General features: G+C 54.1%; 1 protein-coding gene across 7 annotated transcripts in view; it reads left to right on the plus strand.

The window, feature by feature from the left end:
• LDB3 (LIM domain binding 3) overlaps nucleotides 1–17,389 on the plus strand; it is a gene marked incomplete at both ends in the record, with an annotated part of 57,464 nt that overhangs the window by 30,241 nt on the left and 9,834 nt on the right. For 4 of the 7 annotated variants that reach the window (XM_079696673.1, XM_079696667.1, XM_079696674.1 and 1 more), the window contains 4 exons: nucleotides 8,211–8,353; nucleotides 14,008–14,422; nucleotides 15,614–15,794; nucleotides 16,410–16,530. In XM_079696673.1, coding sequence (XP_079552799.1) covers nucleotides 8,211–8,353; nucleotides 14,008–14,422; nucleotides 15,614–15,794; nucleotides 16,410–16,530 — 860 coding nt within the window. Of the gene's footprint in view, nucleotides 1–4,882; nucleotides 5,066–8,210; nucleotides 8,354–14,007; nucleotides 14,423–15,613; nucleotides 15,795–16,409; nucleotides 16,531–17,389 lie in introns of all 7 variants that reach the window. The other 3 variants (XM_079696670.1, XM_079696671.1, XM_079696672.1) reach the window with 1 other exon arrangement.

Raw genomic sequence — 17,389 nt, forward strand, 5'->3', positions numbered from 1 at the left:
CCTGTCTGCCCATCAGCCTCACCCCTGACTGGGGGAACCACAAGCTGAGAACATGAGATCGTCAGCACTTGGCAAATAATGACAAGTGCTGAGGCCCATCCCTCAGGGCTCCCTCACCACCCCTGGGGCTGGACTGGGCCACAGCCTCGTGCCCACCCCCGCTGCCTGGGCACAGGCTCTCTTTCTCACCCTGGGGATCTTGGCAATCCCGTCTAGAAGAGCTGGCCAGGGAGACTGTTCTGTCCTGCCTACCACCTTGAGATGCTCCCCAAAGCCCCCCACAGACCTGTTCCACCTTTGCCTCCCATCTCTTCCTGCCTCTAGAAGTCTGACTCCAAGGCCAAGGCGAAGACCAGGCGAGGCAGGCTGGCTAGGGGATCAACTGGGGAGGTGGTGGGGGGCTGTGCTTCTGCCTGCATCTAGGCATCCTGGAGCACACTCATATTTAGCTGACCTTTTATTGAGGACTTCTGAGGCCAAGGGTAGGTTGGGGGTTAAGGGCTGCCAGACAGAGAGAGGCCCCAGGTAGTGGGTGTCCTAAGGCTGGCAGAGGACCTGAGCCAATACATCAGAGCTGGTGGCCTCCCCGTCCCCTGTCCCCATCCCCCCGGCCTGTCGGAGCCCTCTTGGATCCACCTGATTGAAGCCCTGGAAGGCTCTTGTTTGCTTTCCAGCCTGCCTGGTACCTCCCCAGTGACCCCAGGCCGCTGCATGCAGCACCTTGGGTGGCCCCAGGCCAGGGTTCTGTGTAAAGCCCTCTGGAGTAAATGGGAGAGATGTCCTCATTCAGCATTCTGTGTCCATGGGCATTAGTCAAGGCGCTGTGCCTAGCTGCCGTAGGTGCAGAAGGAATCAGAAAAAGCTGATGTGATTGTGGCCGACCGTAATGCAAGGCTGATCATGTGAGGTCCAGAGACAGGGAGTGCTCCTCCGACTGGAGGATCAGAGAAGGCTTCCTGGAAGAAGGGGTCTGTGTGTTTGATCTTCGGGAACAGTTAGGAGTGGGGCATGTGCAGTTATGGAAGGCTGCACAGGTACTCTAAGCAGACAGAGCAGAGGTGCTGGGTCAGTGTCCCAGAACCCTGACTTAATCATTTTGGCTGGAATGGAGGGCGTGCCGAGGACGTTATGGTTAGTAGCGGTCTGGAGCTGAAATGCCAGGCTCTGGATTTTGACTGTATTCCAACACAATGTGGAACTAGTGAAAGCTGCAGGGCACCAGTCACACTACAGCCTGTGGGGATCGTTTGCGGACCGCACAGTTCTTGAGGGGTGTCATCACCTAGACTACAGTGTCAGTGTGGCCCCTGGAGTCATGCAGGGCAACAGCCCTGCTGCAAAGTGACATGGTCAGGGCTGCCCTGAGCAATAGTCATCAGGCTGCAAGGTGGAATGCTAGGTAGGCGGGTGGCAGCATGAACAATTTCAAGACCAACCACTTGACTGGCATTCTATCATCATCCAATCAACAGAGATGTGCATATTCCATTCTCCATCATCACCCCAGTAATGGCGCCCAGAACCATCAGTCACAGCACCTCCACCATCGTCAACATTTCCAGCCTGGGCCCAGGGACTACAAACCCCCAGGCCCAGCACCACCACCATCAACACCATCTCTGTCCTTTCCATGCACAGTACCATTGTCATCAGTAAGAGCATCAACCGAAGGCTACCACAACAGAGCAGGGCACAGGGTTAGCACACTGCACCCTGATGCCAACTGGGTAGAGGGATGGGCTGAAAAGGGGACTGGAGCCAGGCTGTGTTTCTCCTTTGGCCACACCCTCCCCATGCAGCCACCAGCAGTTAATATAGTTGGGTTGGGTTGGTTTTTGCTTAGATGTTTAAGGTGAATTATGACCAAGGCAGGAGGCAGCTATAGAGTCCTAGACCAGGCTGGGATGATCTAACGGGTACTGTCTTTAGGACTGAAGCCAGGGTCTAGTAAGTTCTCTGCAGTGCTTGCTTTCTGAGACCCCCCCACCCCGCTCCTTGGGGTTTCTGGGGGCTCAGGGAACTTCAGGCAGGAGCTGACCTGGAAAAGAACCCAAGATCCTTCAGGATGCTCTTCAGTGCCACTCCTACCTCTGCTAGGCCCTGGTTGCTTGGTGTCTGCAGACAGCGGTCCTAGATAGGATGCCCCTCAGCCAGAACCCCGAGCAGCAGGCTCACGTGCATGTCCTTGGTCCTGCCCTATGGTAGATGATGAGTTTTCCTAGGGCCACATCCAGCTCCAACTTCACCCCCACAGAATCCAGGGTTCACGTGGAGCTATGCCTGGGGAGAGCTGCAGGTAAGCTGGTCTGACAGGGAATTGGAGCACAGGAGACAGGCAAAGCCAATTTCCTATTTGCCCTGCAGAATACTTTCCCCAGCCTGGGTATTTTCATCACTGCTGTCCTCAATTCCCAGAAGCCCACTGGAAGCATGTGGCAGTGTCAGGGAGAAACAGATAAAGGAGAGGGGTGTCCTCTGTCAGGCGGAGCCTTCCCAGGCCATATGTGTCCACGCCATGGGGCTCTGAGCAGCCAGTTCAGCAGTATGGTGTCAGGACGTGCAACTGTTTCTCTGAGGCAGCCACTTCACAGGCATGGCTTCCAGAAGCCAGGTTCTTTCATGAAGGGTGAGGAAGTGGCCTCATGGAAGAGCCAGGGCTGGGTACCACCACAGGCCTAAGAGCTGGGCTGTCCAAGGCTTCCTCTCTGAACCACTAAGCTGAGAAGGAGCTGCACAGGGCATGGCCACTGCCCTTGTCCACCCTGGATGCTTCCTATGCAGTCACAGAAAAGAATGGTGTGCCCTCCCCTGAGGCAGTCAACTCAGCCTTGCCTATTCTCCAGCCCTCTTCTTCCCTGACCCTCTCATGCTATTTCATGCCTTTCTCTATCATACATTTCACTGGATGGAGGAAAGCACGTCGTGATGCTTTGGTAAACAGCTCATGGCCCGCTGGCATCCCTACCTGGGACAGACCTTTGTAGTACCTTGGTACTCAAAGTGTGGTCCACGGACCAGCAGCATCAGCATCACCTGAGAGCTTGTCAGAAATGTAGACTCTCAGCCCCACCCCATACCTACTGGGCCAGAAGCTGCATTTTAACAAGATTCCCAGACAATTTGCCTGCATATTAAAGTCTGAGAAGTGGTATAGTGGTTAGCGATCACGCCTATCTCTGCCAGTTGGTAGCAATGTGATGTTTTAGCAGAGATTCAATCTTTCTGGACCTCAGGTTCCTCATCTGTAAAATGAGGATCTTGATACCAATCGCCCAGTGAGGTTGAAAGGATCAAATGGAGTAATGGGGTGCCACTTATACAGCTGTTTAGTGCAAGGCCTGGCATATGGTAAGCACTCAGAGAGGGAAGAGGATTATTCTAATTATTTCAAATAAGAATAGAGCCTTTTGTTGGGGAAAGATTCTACTTGACTGATTGCATGAAGAAGGTTCTTTGTTCCTGTATGAGGGACCACTTGAGGTACTAGGTAAGGCTTCAAATCCACGTGCCTCAGTCAGAGCCTGCTGTCACTACCGATAAGTTCTAGGAGCTCGAGCAATTCAATTCTCTCAGTCTCCATTCCCTCACCTATTAAAAAGAATTGATAATACCCACACCAGAGGGTTTTTGTGAGGATTAAAGACATAGGCCTGGCACATAGTAGGAGGTCAATAATTGAATTTCATAGCATAAGGAAAATCATTCCCACCTATAGGAGTTGCAGTATCCTGTCGCCATTGTAACAAGTACAGATCTTAGTCCAACAACCCATGTACATTTCTTTGCTTTCCTATAATTTAATTTTTATTCCCTCCCTCATTTCACAGGTGGCCGAAATCTAATCTCATCGACCCAGGCTCTGATGCTCCTCTTGTCTGGGGTGGTTTTGGGGAAGAGGGGCTTGCAGAATGCCAAGGAGGGTGGGGTGGGGAGTCTGGGCACCTGGTCCTTGATCATGGTCTACCTGTGCTGGCATCTGCTGGGGTATCTCCATCCATCTGGTCACACTGGTCCACACTGGCAGAGCAGTCACCTCTCATGTTCCCAAGTACAGGGACTTTCAGATGTGCAGGCGCTCAGGGCCACGTCCGTGTCACTCTCAGGTGTGTGGGAAACCGTCTACAACCCCCAGGCCACAGGATGGCCTACAGGTCTTTGGGCTGCCTCAGGCCTGCCTGCCCCTTCACCATGGGCCTGGGCATAGGGGACCCTGGGGTCCTGCCACTTCCCCAGGGTTTGCCCAGAAAACGGGCACAGCTGCCTCTATTCTTGAATCCCTCACGCCACGTTGCCCCCTTTCTGGTCCAGATGACCTTGATCTGTCTGGCATGGTAGCTTTCACCCATCTTCCAAATGTATCATCAGTGCCCTGAGTGCTTCGCAGCCTAAAGCCCAGGCTGTCACAACTTCAGAGCTTAAGCCCTTGACAACAAAATATCTTACCTCTGCTTTTTTCATTATATCATCCCTTCTCAAAGGCAAAGCATGCTTCTGACTAAATGAGGAAGGGTGAAAGAATGGAAAACAGGATGGGGGAGAAACCTTGGTTGATCATTTAGACTACTTTTTGACCTCACTGTTTTTATAGTACACGTTGAGAAAGTCAAATTAGGAAGTACCCAAAAATGGGAGGCAGGGGAATCTCACTAGGCTTGAAAATATTTTTGATGTTACTGTGATCCTCCCTGTGGTCTGAGCCCTTCCGTCTTGGGGTCCTGGGTGGGGGTATTCTTTCCCTGAGCCTGGGGACGGGACTTCTAGAAGATCCTGCTCTGTTGGCAGTAAGGCTGGTACCTTCCGCCCAGCCTGCCTCTTCTGCAGCCACCGCCCCCCAGCAGAGGGGCGCCCTTGACGTGTTGTCTTTCTTGGTCCGCCTCATCAGCACCCCTATTGAGCATGCTCCAGTGTGCACCAGCCAGGCCACCACCCCGCTGCTGCCCGCTTCTGCCCAGCCGCCTGCTGTTGCCTCTCCCAGCGCAGCCTCGCCACCCCTGGCCACAGCCGCTGCCCATGCTGCCACCGCCTCTGCCGCAGCCCCTGCCTCAAGCCCTGAGGACAGTCCAAGGTAACTGGCCCACAGGTGCCAGCCCTGACTGTGGGGAAGGGAGGCAGGAAAGGCCTCCCCCGGGTCCATCTGTTGGCAGCTGTGTTGGGCCCTCAGAAAGGCCCATCCAAAGTGGTTAGGACCCCAGGGCCCTGGGGACACCAAGGCTCTGCACTGCTTGGTGCTGAGAGTGAAGGGGAAACTGGAGGTGCATTTCAGGGAAGCGCACTGGGACGTGTCTCCCTGCCCCAGGGGCACATGCTCTAGGGAGAAAGGTGAGAGTCACACACACACACGTCCGAAGTTAAATAACAAAGGGAGACTGTGTGGAAAGTCCGTGTTCCTGGAGCTCGGATTACAGAGAAAGAAAGGAAATCAAGGAGGCCTCCGTGGAGGAGGCTGCGGTAACCCACTGAAGGAAGGTCAGATTTGGGCAGATATTTAGCAACTACCTTGCCTTCTTTTGATGGAGAAGCATGCTAACTCCAGAGGCACCTGGTGGATTGGGATTTACATCTCTGCTCTACCACTTACTGTCTCTAACCTTCAGAAAGTGACGTAACTCCTCTGAACCTCAGTTTCCTCATCTGCTAAGACATTAATGCAATGCGTATTTTATAAGGTCCAGTTAGAAAAAGTGTACGTAAAACACCTAGCACATAATATGCTCTCAAGTATTGCAGGTTACTGCATTCCTGCCTGCCCTCATGGATACTCAGCCAAGATGGGGGAGGGAGGTGTTGAAAAGGGTGTGGGGAGGCAGAGCGGGTGGGCTGGACAGGTCATTCTGGAGCCGCCAGGCAGTGTAACAGGCCAGGCAGGCCCAGCTCTTTCTGGGCTGTGTGGAGCTGCCAAGTTGGTGTTTGGGGTCAGAGCCAGCTTTCCCAGTCGCCACACTCCCCTCCCAGGGTTTTGCTGGAAAGACACGGCTCTAGGTCAGGGTGCATAGTTCCCTGGTGCAGCCTGAGGCCCATGAAGGGTCAGCAAAGTGGCCTGTGTGCTGCGCCCCTACCCCCGGGCTCCACAGTGACCCAGGTGGTACTGAGCCCAGCCTTTCCCCAGCCCAACTCAAGGGTCAAGGGTGAACCTGGCCCAAGCTTCCAGGGCTCCTCATACCCCAGCTTCCTGGGGACATTTAGCAAGCTGCTTCCCTTCTGCACACCGGAATCTCTTCAGGTAATCTCTTCAGAATCTCTTCAGGCCTTGCTCCCTGCACAAAGAAGAAACCTTGAGGAGGATAAGATATATCCCTGCTGTCTAATGAGAAGATGCCTCCCTAGTCTGAAGGGGGGGCTTTAGATGCTGCGGCCCCGTGGATGGTCTAGCCTCATCCCTGGGGCCCCAGCCCTGTTCAAGGGCAAGCTCCATTACCCGCTCCAGGCCTCTGTGTCTGGGGGCCCTCAGGACTCCCTCAACAGGACAAACCCTTCCTCTACTTTGCCTTGCAAAGAGATGTGAGGCCTGGACGGAGGTTGGAGAAGGACCTGGAGGGCTCCCTGCATCAGGCTGAAGCAGAGGGGGCCAGGGGACCACGCTCTGGGCCCAGCTACCTTCCCTCCTTGCACACGGGCTGGGATGGAGCTGGAGGGAGCCAATGGGAGACAAATGGACACCCAACATGGCCTCAGAATTCTTGCTGGGTGTCTTAAGTCTCTGCTTGCGGCCCCAACACCAGTCTCTGACAGAGGACCTGTAGCTCCTGGGATGCTGGGAAAACATCCTCCAGTGGAAGCTGGGCACCTCTTGGACACGGCCTCTTTCTCTTCCATTGAGGCTCCTACTCCACTGGTGTTAACAGGTGTATATCAGAGAAGGGCAAGCCCAGGGAGGGGAGTCAGTACCCTCATTCAGCCAGAAACACGGCAGCTTGGCGTGGCAAGCCCCCAGGCCTGGGACACTGGCTCTCTGAGACTCATTCTACCTCCAATTGTCTGGGACATCACCACAGACCCTTCTGAATCTATTTAGGAGCCTGGCGGTGGGTTCTTAGCTCAGGGCAACCCACTCCCAGAGCCCTAGGGAAGAAGGTATTCCCTTATCGTGTGACTCTGCCCAGCAGAAATGGGCAGGCCCTTGGCCCATGAGCAACAGGTGGAAGGCAGGCAGGAAGCCGTGGGTGGGCAGGGGTCAGTATATTTTAAGGGGCTCACTTCTCCAGCGCTCCCATCAATGCCCCACTTGCACTGGGGGTGGTCATGTCATCCCCATTAGGATGTGAAAGATGCAGGGAGAGACCAGGGACATGTTCTATAAGGTTTCATTAGTTGTAAATGAAAAAAAAAAGGCGGGGGGGGTTCACTGACTAATGGAATTGGGAAACACTGGATCAGACAAAGTTAAACAGACTGCTTAGTTGTAGGAGTTCTTGGAGCCTTTAGTTCTCTAAGAGGAGAGGCCAAGCACAGCATTTCCTGAGGGCAACGAACTGGAACTTTTTTGTTTTTCCATCTCTTTGGTCCCATGGTCCCTGGGTCACAAGTGGGAAAGGGCTGCTTTAGGCTTCTTGGCAGCTATTCCACTGGGAGGAGGGCAACAAGAATCCTGTATGGAAGAGGAGCCTCTATGTGTGTGTGGGGGGGGCAGGGGAGGGGTCTCCTGGCCTCCCATGAGACCTCCCCGGAGCACTCTTGCCCAGAAACCTGAGACTTTGCTGCTCCCTCCAGCAACAGTAGGAAGGGGGAGGGGGAGGAGGCCAGGTGGTCTGAGGCTGTGAGGTGCCCCAGAAGGTCAGGAGGTGGAGGGAGTAGGGTAGCTCTGAACATCTCCATCTCCCCTCTCGCCTTCCTCTGCCCCAGCCTCCGCCCGCTCCCCCTCATTCCACAGTGTCTACCCAGGGGGTGAAGGGTTTTCACTGCTCCTGTCTGGCTGGTGCCTCTACTCTCTCTCTCCTAAGGCGGTGGCACCAGCAACGGGCTGTATTTCTCAAGGTGTCTCTGCTGCTCTAACCAGACTCACCATGACTCAGCACCCAAGGAGCAGCTTCCTCCCCCTGAGACCTCCATGGTCTTTCCTTCACAGCCTCTGGCAGCTCCCCAGGGACATCTTTGTCAGGTTTCCTCCTGAGAGGCTCCTTAAAGATCTGGGAGCCAGCCTGCTGTGGCTCCAGGCCCCAGGGCCCGGGTGGGGCTGTCCTTCTGGCTGTTAACTCTTACCCCCTTGGTTCCAGGCCCCAGGCCTCTGCCTACAGTCCCGCTGTGGCCACCTCTCCAGCACCTGCTGCCCATACATACAGCGAGGCCCCAGCTGCCCCTGCACCCAAGCCCCGGGTTGTCACCACTGCCAGCATCCGGCCTTCTGTCTACCAGCCAGGTGAGAGGCAGAGTGGGAAGGGAGGCCGTCTAGGCTGGGCGTGGGCTCCAGGGGTCAGCTCCAAAGCCACATCCCCCTGAAGGATGGTGGTTATAGAGGCGCTGCTAATGAGGTTTCAGCCTTCCTTCCTCCAAGTGTGGGCCAGAATCCTATGGAAGCTGCCTTTGGTGCTGGGGAGACAGGTGGCCAGTGTCAGGCAGGGATGGAGCCTCCCAGCTCTTGGGAAGAGGACATTCCTGCCTGGGCATTTCCAGGCCCCAGGTGAGGAAGAGAGGGTTTAGAGTGGAGGGGCTTGTTCCTCCAGGAGTCTGGATCTGGCTCAAGGCAGAGGATAGGCAGCTGTAACAAAAATGCCACGGGCTTTGAACAGACCTACTGCATAATGTGATGCTGGGCAAACTGCTCACCTATCTGGTCTTTGGTTTCTTCAGCTGGGACAGGCTAACTAGAGGCATGCAGAGCACGTGTGACAGGCGGGAGAGTGGCCCACACAGGGTCTCCCGGTGGCTGGCCTCACTGGCTGTCTGTTCCATCGCTCTGGTCCCCATTCTCAACACTGCGGGGACGAGGGCTCAGCCTGTGTCTTCACTTTTCCTAGGCAAAGTTGGGCCTCTCCCCAGAGCTCCAGGGCGGTTCTCGGGCTGGCTTAGACCCCTCCTTCCCCTGCATGCGCCTGCTCAGTGAACTTAAGGGAAGATAAGACAGGGACTGAGGCAGCAAGCACCTTGCTTGGGGGAGTTGACTTGATGTGTAGGGCAGAGGAGCCACAATCAGCCCTCTGTTTTATAAAATATACTCTGACATTAGTGCTGAGTGTGTAGACGTGGCTTTAGCATCAGACGCCGGTGCCAGGCTCCGCTCTGATATCTAAGGCAAAGTACTTCATCTCCCAGGCCTGTATTTCCTCGTTTAAAAAATAGGCATATTATGTACACCTGGTGCTCTGGGGATGAAATGAAGCACCCAGCAGAGTGCTTGGCACACAGGAGGCGCCCTTCTCTGTCTCTTCAGAAGCAAGAACACAAAGTTCTGAGGTTAAAAGTCCACAGGATTAGGAAGCAATTTGCAGCGGGCTGCTGTGGTGAAAAATCTCGGATGGAGGTAGAGGAAGCAGCTGCTCTGCGGAGATGGGGGGCACAGGAGGGAGGGTGATAAGGAGTTTGGAGGAGCAGCGGCGTCTGGAGGGGGCGCAGGGAAAGTATTTCCGCCCGAGTGCGGGCTCCGCTCCCAGGCAGGTCCTTCTGGGCATCTTCCGGGGCGGGCCCCGGGTTTCGGCGCCCCCGCCCGGGCCGCCGGCTCTCCTCTGCAGGCCCGCAAGGGGGCGGCACGGCTCCGGGGGCGCGCACCGCCAGCCCCCCCCCCCCCCCCCCCCCACTGGAGCCCGTCTCGTCCTCCTTCCGGCACTGGAGCCCGGGGCGGGGCGAGACGTGCTGGAGCCCTGGAGCTGCCGGCCTCCGCCGAGTTCCCAGGCCTTGCAGACGTTAACTCATTCCTGCCCGGAGGGAAGGAGGCAGCCGGGCGGCGCGCGCCTGAGCCGGCCTGCCTCTGTCCCCTCTCCTGAGGGTGGGGTCCCAGGGAGGCTGGCAGGTGGTCTGGGGAGAAACGAGGATCGTGGACCCGGGCCCCTCCCCTCCTCTCCTCCGCCGACCCCAGGGAGAGCGGGGAGCCCGCGTGCCGTCCGAGCTGCAGCTCCCCGCGAGGGCTCCTCCGGGTCCAGGGTGGCGTTCGCAGCCCAGATCTTATCGCCTGCGCCGAGGCTGGGCGGCCGCTCCCCGGAGCACCTGGGGCCCGGGAGAGGGCCGTGGGCAGAGGACCCCCCCTCTCCAACCCCGACCCCCACCCCCGCCGGGGCTGTGCGCTCGCAGGAGCCGGGCCCGACCTGGAGTGAGTCAGAAATCACCTTGTTTAATTACACATTCCCGAGCCAACGAGCGCGATAGGGGCTTTTGAACTTGCCAATTAGAAATGAAATATCACCTTCTAATTTGGACGGGCTTTATTCCGTCAAGCAGAAATAGCAACAGCCCAGGGCTCGCAGATGGGATATCAAGTCTCTCTCCTGGCACGTCGGGGATGGTGGGGCCAGCCAGGCTGTAGGGCGCAGAGGGAAGGGAACTGGGAAGCAGCTGCTCCCTCACCGGGGACCTGATGGCTGAGGGAAGCTGCCGGCCTGCGCCTCGAAGAAGGGAAGGGCCCTCGCTCTGGGAGGGTGTAGTCTTGGGCAAAGAAGCAGCCCACCCGGGCCCGGATGCCGGGTGCCTCTGACCTGCTGAGACCTTCGTGTGGTGGGGATGTAGAAAAGGGGGGTGGATCATGGAGTCTGGAAGGCCTTCCGAGGAGGGAGGAGAATGGCTGCCAGGCAAAGGGAATAGGGTTAGTGTTGCTGGAGGGAAGCTGGAAGTGGGCAAGGGTCCGATTTGGAAGGGGTGTGCTAAAGCTTGTTTTGCTGCCTAGGGAATGGTTAAGCAGGGAATCTGGAGTTGAGACCTGCTGCCTGAGTGCCAGTTTCAGCTTGGCGTTTCTTAAATTCTCCAAGCCTCAACTCCTCTTCTGTAAAATGGACTTGAAAATATTATTTGCCTCATTGGATTGCAGCGAGTATTACATGAAATAGTGCACATAAAGGCCCTGGCATGTGGAAGCAGTCAGTACTTGGTAACCGTTGTTCTGATTAGGACAGCACTGTCTAACAACAATACATTTTCTAGTAGCCACACTTTTTAAAAAGTAAAAGGAAGCAGGTGAAATTAATTTTAATATATTTTATTTAACTCAGTATATTCAAAATATCATTTCAATGAATGATCAATATAAGATTATTAGTGAGATATTTTACTTTCTTTTCTTGTACTAAGTCTTTAAGAATTGGTGTGTATTTTATTTTATTTTATTATTTTTTATTTTTTTGCGGTACACGGGCCTCTCACTGTTGTGGCCTCTCCCGTTGCGGAGCACAGGCTCCGGACACGCAGGCTCAGCGGCCATGGCTCACGGGCCCAGCCGCTCAGCGGCATGTGGGATCTTCCCAGACCGGGGCACGAACCCGTGTCCCCTGCATCGGCAGGCAGACTCTCAACCACCGTGCCACCAGGGAAGCCCTGGTGTGTGTTTTATATTTATAGCATGTTTCAGTTTGGACTAGCTGCATTTCAAGTGCTTAATGGCCACATAGGGCTATGTATTGGATAACACAGGATTAGGGCTTTCATTCTTAATCCCTTTTAGCAGAGATCCACCCCCCCCCAACTTTACAAAAACAAAAAGAAGGAAATAAGATCTTGCACAGAACCCCATTATTCAGAGAGGGCTGAAGCTGCTCTAGCATTTTGAGACCCTCTGTTCCAGGCACTTGGGAGCTATGCAAGCTTGTTAGGGAGGGTAACAACACCTCAAATATGGGCTTCACAGGTTTACTAGTGCATGCAACATGCCACTCCAGTAGGTCCTCACCCTCTGAGGCAGGCAGGGATGTCATACCTACCACCACTGATGATTAGACTCAGTCCCAGGTTACTGACTTCAGGGGTGCCACATCTCCCACCGCCTACATCCCACAGTCTCCCTGGGCTGGGATCCCTCAGGTGACCATCAAGCTGTGAGATGAGCTGACAGTTCATCTGGACCACGAGACCCAGGAGTCACTCTCCTCACCATCTTCACTAACATTTAATGACACATACACAGTGCCAGGTACAAGGCTAAGCCTTTATAGTTCTTATCTCCCATCATCCTTATAACAACCCTGTGAGGTACTAAGAATTATTATAGCCATTTTTAGACGAGGAAATTTGGGCCTAGAGACGTTAAGGAACTTGCCCAAGGACACACAGCCAGGTTGTTGTAGAGCTGGGACCTGAACCCAGGGCTCTTGATGGCTGTGCTACATGCCAGACCATGCAGCCTCCTCCAGGCTGATAAGTACTCCTCCATAACGTGGTGCACGCAAATCTTCTGGAACTTGGACTCATGTTTTTTACAGAGGCAGCTTGGGGTGATAGAAAGAATGGTTTTGGAAATTCACTCTGCCACTTACTAGCTCTGTCTGAGCCTCAGTGACCTCAACTGTAAAAGAGGTTAACCCAGATGACCTGTTATGTGCCTAGCCTACCCTCTTAGTAAGTGGGAAGTAGATTTCCTTATGGAGAAAGTTTTACCTTTGGAAGCCAGCGTCACTCCCAGGATGGCTCTAGGGCAGGGCTGGGGAGGGTTTTACCCCTTCTGCTTTCAATAACACAGGCCTGGTCCCTATCCATTCCCAGCACGGGGGTTTCCATGTCACCCACCTCTGAAGGGCCAATCATATGGGAGTAGAAGGTATGGGGTTGGAGCAGCAGGCCACAGACCACCTAAGGTAATCTAGGGGAACCAGGTGGGGAGGGACCAAAGGCCAGGCCGGGAACTTTAGCCCTGAGAATGTCCTTCCTTTCCAGGCTGGAGCCTGATGGGGGCTGCCTCAGCATCTATCAGCACAGTCCATTCACCAGGCCAGACTCAGGAATGGGAAGGGAGGCTGCCCCGACACACTTCCTGGGGTAGGGGGAATGAGGCCTCTTTCCAGAGGAACAGGCTGTAAGCTGAGGTGAGGCTTCTGGAACCTCCCTCCCTAGGAGGGGAAGCTGGTGAGACCACGTGTGCCGGACACAGCTGGTTCTGCCCCGGCTGGCTTTGCAATGGGAGGCAGCAAAACTTAGAAACCTGGGTTTTGAGGGCCCAGGCCTCGGAGGGCTTTGGGTGAGCAGCTGCTATGCTCCTTTGTGTTGCCACCCTAAAAGAGTTTTCAGCTCTCAGTGGGCTGGAGGAGGGAGTTGCTAGAAGCGGGGCAGTGCATTCTCATCCTGCACTCTGGCTTCCTTGGTAACCTCCGCGCAGTTACTCAGACATACTCTCAGTTTCCACCAAAGTGATGAGGGGGAGCATGTGTCCCCCAGAGGCAGCCACAGGCTGAGGGAGCAGCTACACCTAGGCTCTGTCACCCCAGCATCTCTGCCCAGCTTCCCTCTGAATGCTGCCTTCAAGACCCACCACCCAAATCAAAACAAAATGGAATTTCCCCCCAGTACAAATCAAGCCAAGCTGTGTTTCAAGAAAACGATTGTAGCTAAACCTGAAACCCGAACCTGAAAACCTAACTGTCCCATCATCTGCTTTGTCCCAAAGGCTGGACTAGGTCCAGGTTCCGCAAACACTTGTGACTGAGGCATTTCAGATGTCAAATCACTGGTCAGAGTGCAAACAAAGGCATCTTCCAGTCAAGGCCAAGCTGACCCCCTCCCACCCTCTTCCTGGCCCAGGGGATCCAGATATGAGCCTGGCCCAGCCACCCCTGCCCCCGTCCCTGTCTCCTGCAGGCCTCTGGCAGCCAAGGCCTGGCAGAGCCGCACCCCGCACAGCTGCAGATATTTATAGCCCTGTCCCTTCCTAGCCCTGTCCAAGCTCCCGAGGGCTCTGCTCCGACGGCTGTTTATCTCCCTTGGCTCCCTGCTGCAGCTTCAAATCGAGGCCATCAAGAAGTTCAGGGAAGCGTCTCCTGTAAAAACTGGCATTGTGCTGCTCTAATATTAAAGTTGTCTTTTCCAGTTCTCTGGCTGGGGGCGGGGGAAGCTGGGAGAAATGAATTCCTGACACATTTTTCTTTGGGTATTTTTGGCTTGCAGTGCCTGCATCTACCTACAGCCCATCCCCAGGGGCCAATTACAGTCCAACCCCCTACACCGCCTCCCCTGCCCCCGCCTACACCCCTTCCCCTGCCCCCGCCTACTCCCCCTCCCCAGCACCAGCCTATACCCCCTCGCCAGCCCCAAGCTATAATCCTGCACCCTACAGCGGGGGCCCTGCGGAGTCTGCCAGCCGTCCCCCATGGGTGACAGACGACAGCTTCTCTCAGAAGTTTGCCCCTGGCAAGAGCACCACCACTGTCAGCAAGCAAGGCCTGCCCCGAGGGGCCCCTGTGTACAGCCCACCACCAGCTCCGCAGGTGTCCCCCCTTGCCAGGGGTACCGTCCAGAGGGCAGAGCGCTTCCCAGCCAGCAGCAGGACTCCGCTCTGTGGCCACTGCAACAGCATCATCCGGTAAGGGCCAGCTGTGCCCCTGTGCTGGGGTGCTGGGACGAGAGGGGGACGGGAAGGCAGATGTAGGGTGAAGACCGCATGCAGGACAGCCTCAGGTCCCTCTGGCTTGCCATCTGGTCTGACCCTCTGTGAGCTTTAGCTTCCATACCTGTGTGATACCCACGTCCCTGGGGAGTTGAGAGGATTCCACGAGGTGAGTGGGTGAAGCTCCCAGCATGGTGCCTGTGCCAGCACCGCCCCCTTGGGCTAAGGCTGGGTTCTGGGAATTGCAGGTCTGGATGGTAGATTTATTGGGCCTCTTGCAAGCTGGCTGACAGTGCTAGTTTTGACCCAGCTTTCCGTCCTTTCGAGGTGCTCCTGGGTCTGTCCACAGACAAGCCCGTGCTGCTCAGGGCTTTGGTGGGCATCTGCCACACTAAAAGGAAAACAGTCATTTCATGCTTAGAGGCCAAGGATCATGGGTGGTACTTGTTTGAGTATATAGTATGTTTATAGTGTGTGCATATGTGTGTGGGGGGTGAGCTTGTGTATATGAAAAATACACTTTTATTTAAAAATAAAGTATCATTAGAAAAAATATACTCATTAGAGAAGAATTAGAAAATTCAGAAAAGTAAAAATTAAAACATAAAGCGTTTCTTCAGTCCCACTGTCTGACTACTAATCTGGAGCCAGATTAGTGTCCTGGGTCTACCATACTAGCCCTATAGCCTTGAACAACTTACTTAACATCCCTGTACCTCACTTTCCTTATCTGAAAATGGATATCCTAATAGTACCTGCTTCATAGGATTGTTGTGAGAATTAAACACGTTAAATAATGCAGATTTCTTCTTGAATGGTCCCTGGCACAGAGTAAGCACTTAATAAATGCTCTAGCCATTAGCACTGTCATCATTGCTCTTCTTACTACAATGATCAGTAGTCAACCTAATGCATATTCCATAATATACTTACCCAGTCCCCTGCTAGTGGATGTTCGAATTGCTTCCCCATCTCTGTTTGTTGCAAGTGATGAAGCGACATCTTTTTGCATGGAGCTTTATCTGAATTTCCTGTTATTTCATTAGAGCAGTCACAGAAGTTATAGCGTCATAGGGTCAAAGTGTGAATATTGTTGAGCGTTTTGAAATATCTGGTCTTAAGCTTTGGGGGCTGCTTTAGAGGAGGTACTATTCTCTGCTTCCCCAGGGGCCCCTTTCTGGTAGCCATGGGCCGCTCCTGGCACCCAGAAGAGTTCAACTGTGCCTACTGCAAGACCTCCCTGGCAGACGTGTGCTTTGTGGAGGAGCAGAACAACGTTTACTGTGAGCGGTGTTACGAGCAGTTCTTTGCCCCGGTCTGTGCCAAGTGCAACACCAAAATCATGGGGGTAAGTGGGCCGCATTCCTCTCCTCTGACCCTTGTCTCTTTTCCAACCAATCTCTCCTCCTCCGCAAGGTTGTGGGGTCCTATTTGGAAGCCAAGAAGTTGCTGTGCTAACAGAGCAAGAACAACTCCATTTCTATCCTAGAAGGGAGTTGGTTTACCACCAATGAACTAGGGAGTAAATGAACTTGAAGCAAGAGATCCGTGGGCCACATCCCTGGCCACCCAGCTTGAAGTGGTGGCAGAGCTTCTGCAAAGCAAGTTACTGCTTCATAGCCTGACCTCACCGTGCACCTGCATGTGGCTTTGACCCTCGATGCCCCTTTGGTAAAATGGTGGTAACACGTAGTACGTCCCTCCCAGGTTGGGTGGGAGGGTGAAGCATCACAGCTTATGGAAGCACACACGGAACCTGGCACCCAGCAAGTGCTGCACGAGTAGGAGCCTTTCCTCTGCCGCCCCTAGCCTTCCTCGGTGTGTCCAAGGCCCGCTTCCTGACCTCTCCTGCCCCGCTCCCTGATGGGATGCTCCGGCAGTGACCGGGGCTGGTGTGGAAGTTAAGCCTGCCTTCTTCTCCCTCCTGGACCTTTCTGTCCTGAGCTGAGGCTCTTTTCCCCAGGAAGTGATGCATGCATTGAGACAGACGTGGCACACCACCTGCTTTGTCTGTGCAGCCTGCAAGAAGCCCTTCGGGAACAGCCTCTTCCACATGGAAGATGGGGAGCCCTACTGTGAGAAAGGTAGGACCTCTGTGCTGTGGGGAGGCCCCACAGTCTGGGAGAAAGGGGTAGGAGTTCCCTTTCACACACATTCAATCTGTGCTGTTTTCGCTGCACCAAATATGTAGACCACAAGTCGGCATCTTGTGACCGCTTGGGAAACCTTTCAGATGATTTTGATTTGAAGACCACAAGGTCTTGTCTGAAAAGGCTTTGGCTCTGGCCTTTGTCCTAGGTTCTGTTCCAGGCTTCGTTTCAGGCTGGCTTTGTAACTCTGATTGAGTTACTAAACTTCTCTGAGCCTCACTCTCCCCATCTGTAAGAGGGGGAGATCAACACCTGCCTCCCAGAGTTGTGGTGAGGATTAAACCAAAGAAACTTCGGAACTCGTCAAGTACATGCAGGTCCCCTCCCAGCTCCTGTGATGTTTACCAGACTCTGATGTTCCTTCAGAGTCCAGCCAACTCCCTGTCTGAATTTGGAGTTTCTCTGTTCTCCCCATACGCTATATGTTATCTTATAACTTGGAGTCAATTATGGTAAATTCTGAAGACAAAGCCACCTGTTAGAGTTGGGCATCCTGGCTAACTAGCCATTCAGTCACTCACAGATTCACACGCTCATTTATTCATAGCCTGCCTCTTTCAGATAAGGATTTGAGGCAGGTTCTAACAAAGGTAACAAAAACATGAAAATTAAGACAATAGAACTAGCAAAGCAGCACCAAGTAGAAGAGGGAAAAGGAAACATGCTGATTATGAAGAATAGCAGAGCTGCACTGACTGGGTAGCAAATGTGAGAGCAAAAAGAGAAACACAGTAAGTTAGTTGACTTTAAAAACCAGAAAGGAGAAAACATTCCAGTTCTTCAAGGGGAAAAG

This window comes from Hyperoodon ampullatus (assembly GCF_949752795.1).
Source record: "Hyperoodon ampullatus genome assembly, chromosome: 1".
NCBI classification, from domain to species: domain Eukaryota; kingdom Metazoa; phylum Chordata; class Mammalia; order Artiodactyla; family Ziphiidae; genus Hyperoodon; species Hyperoodon ampullatus.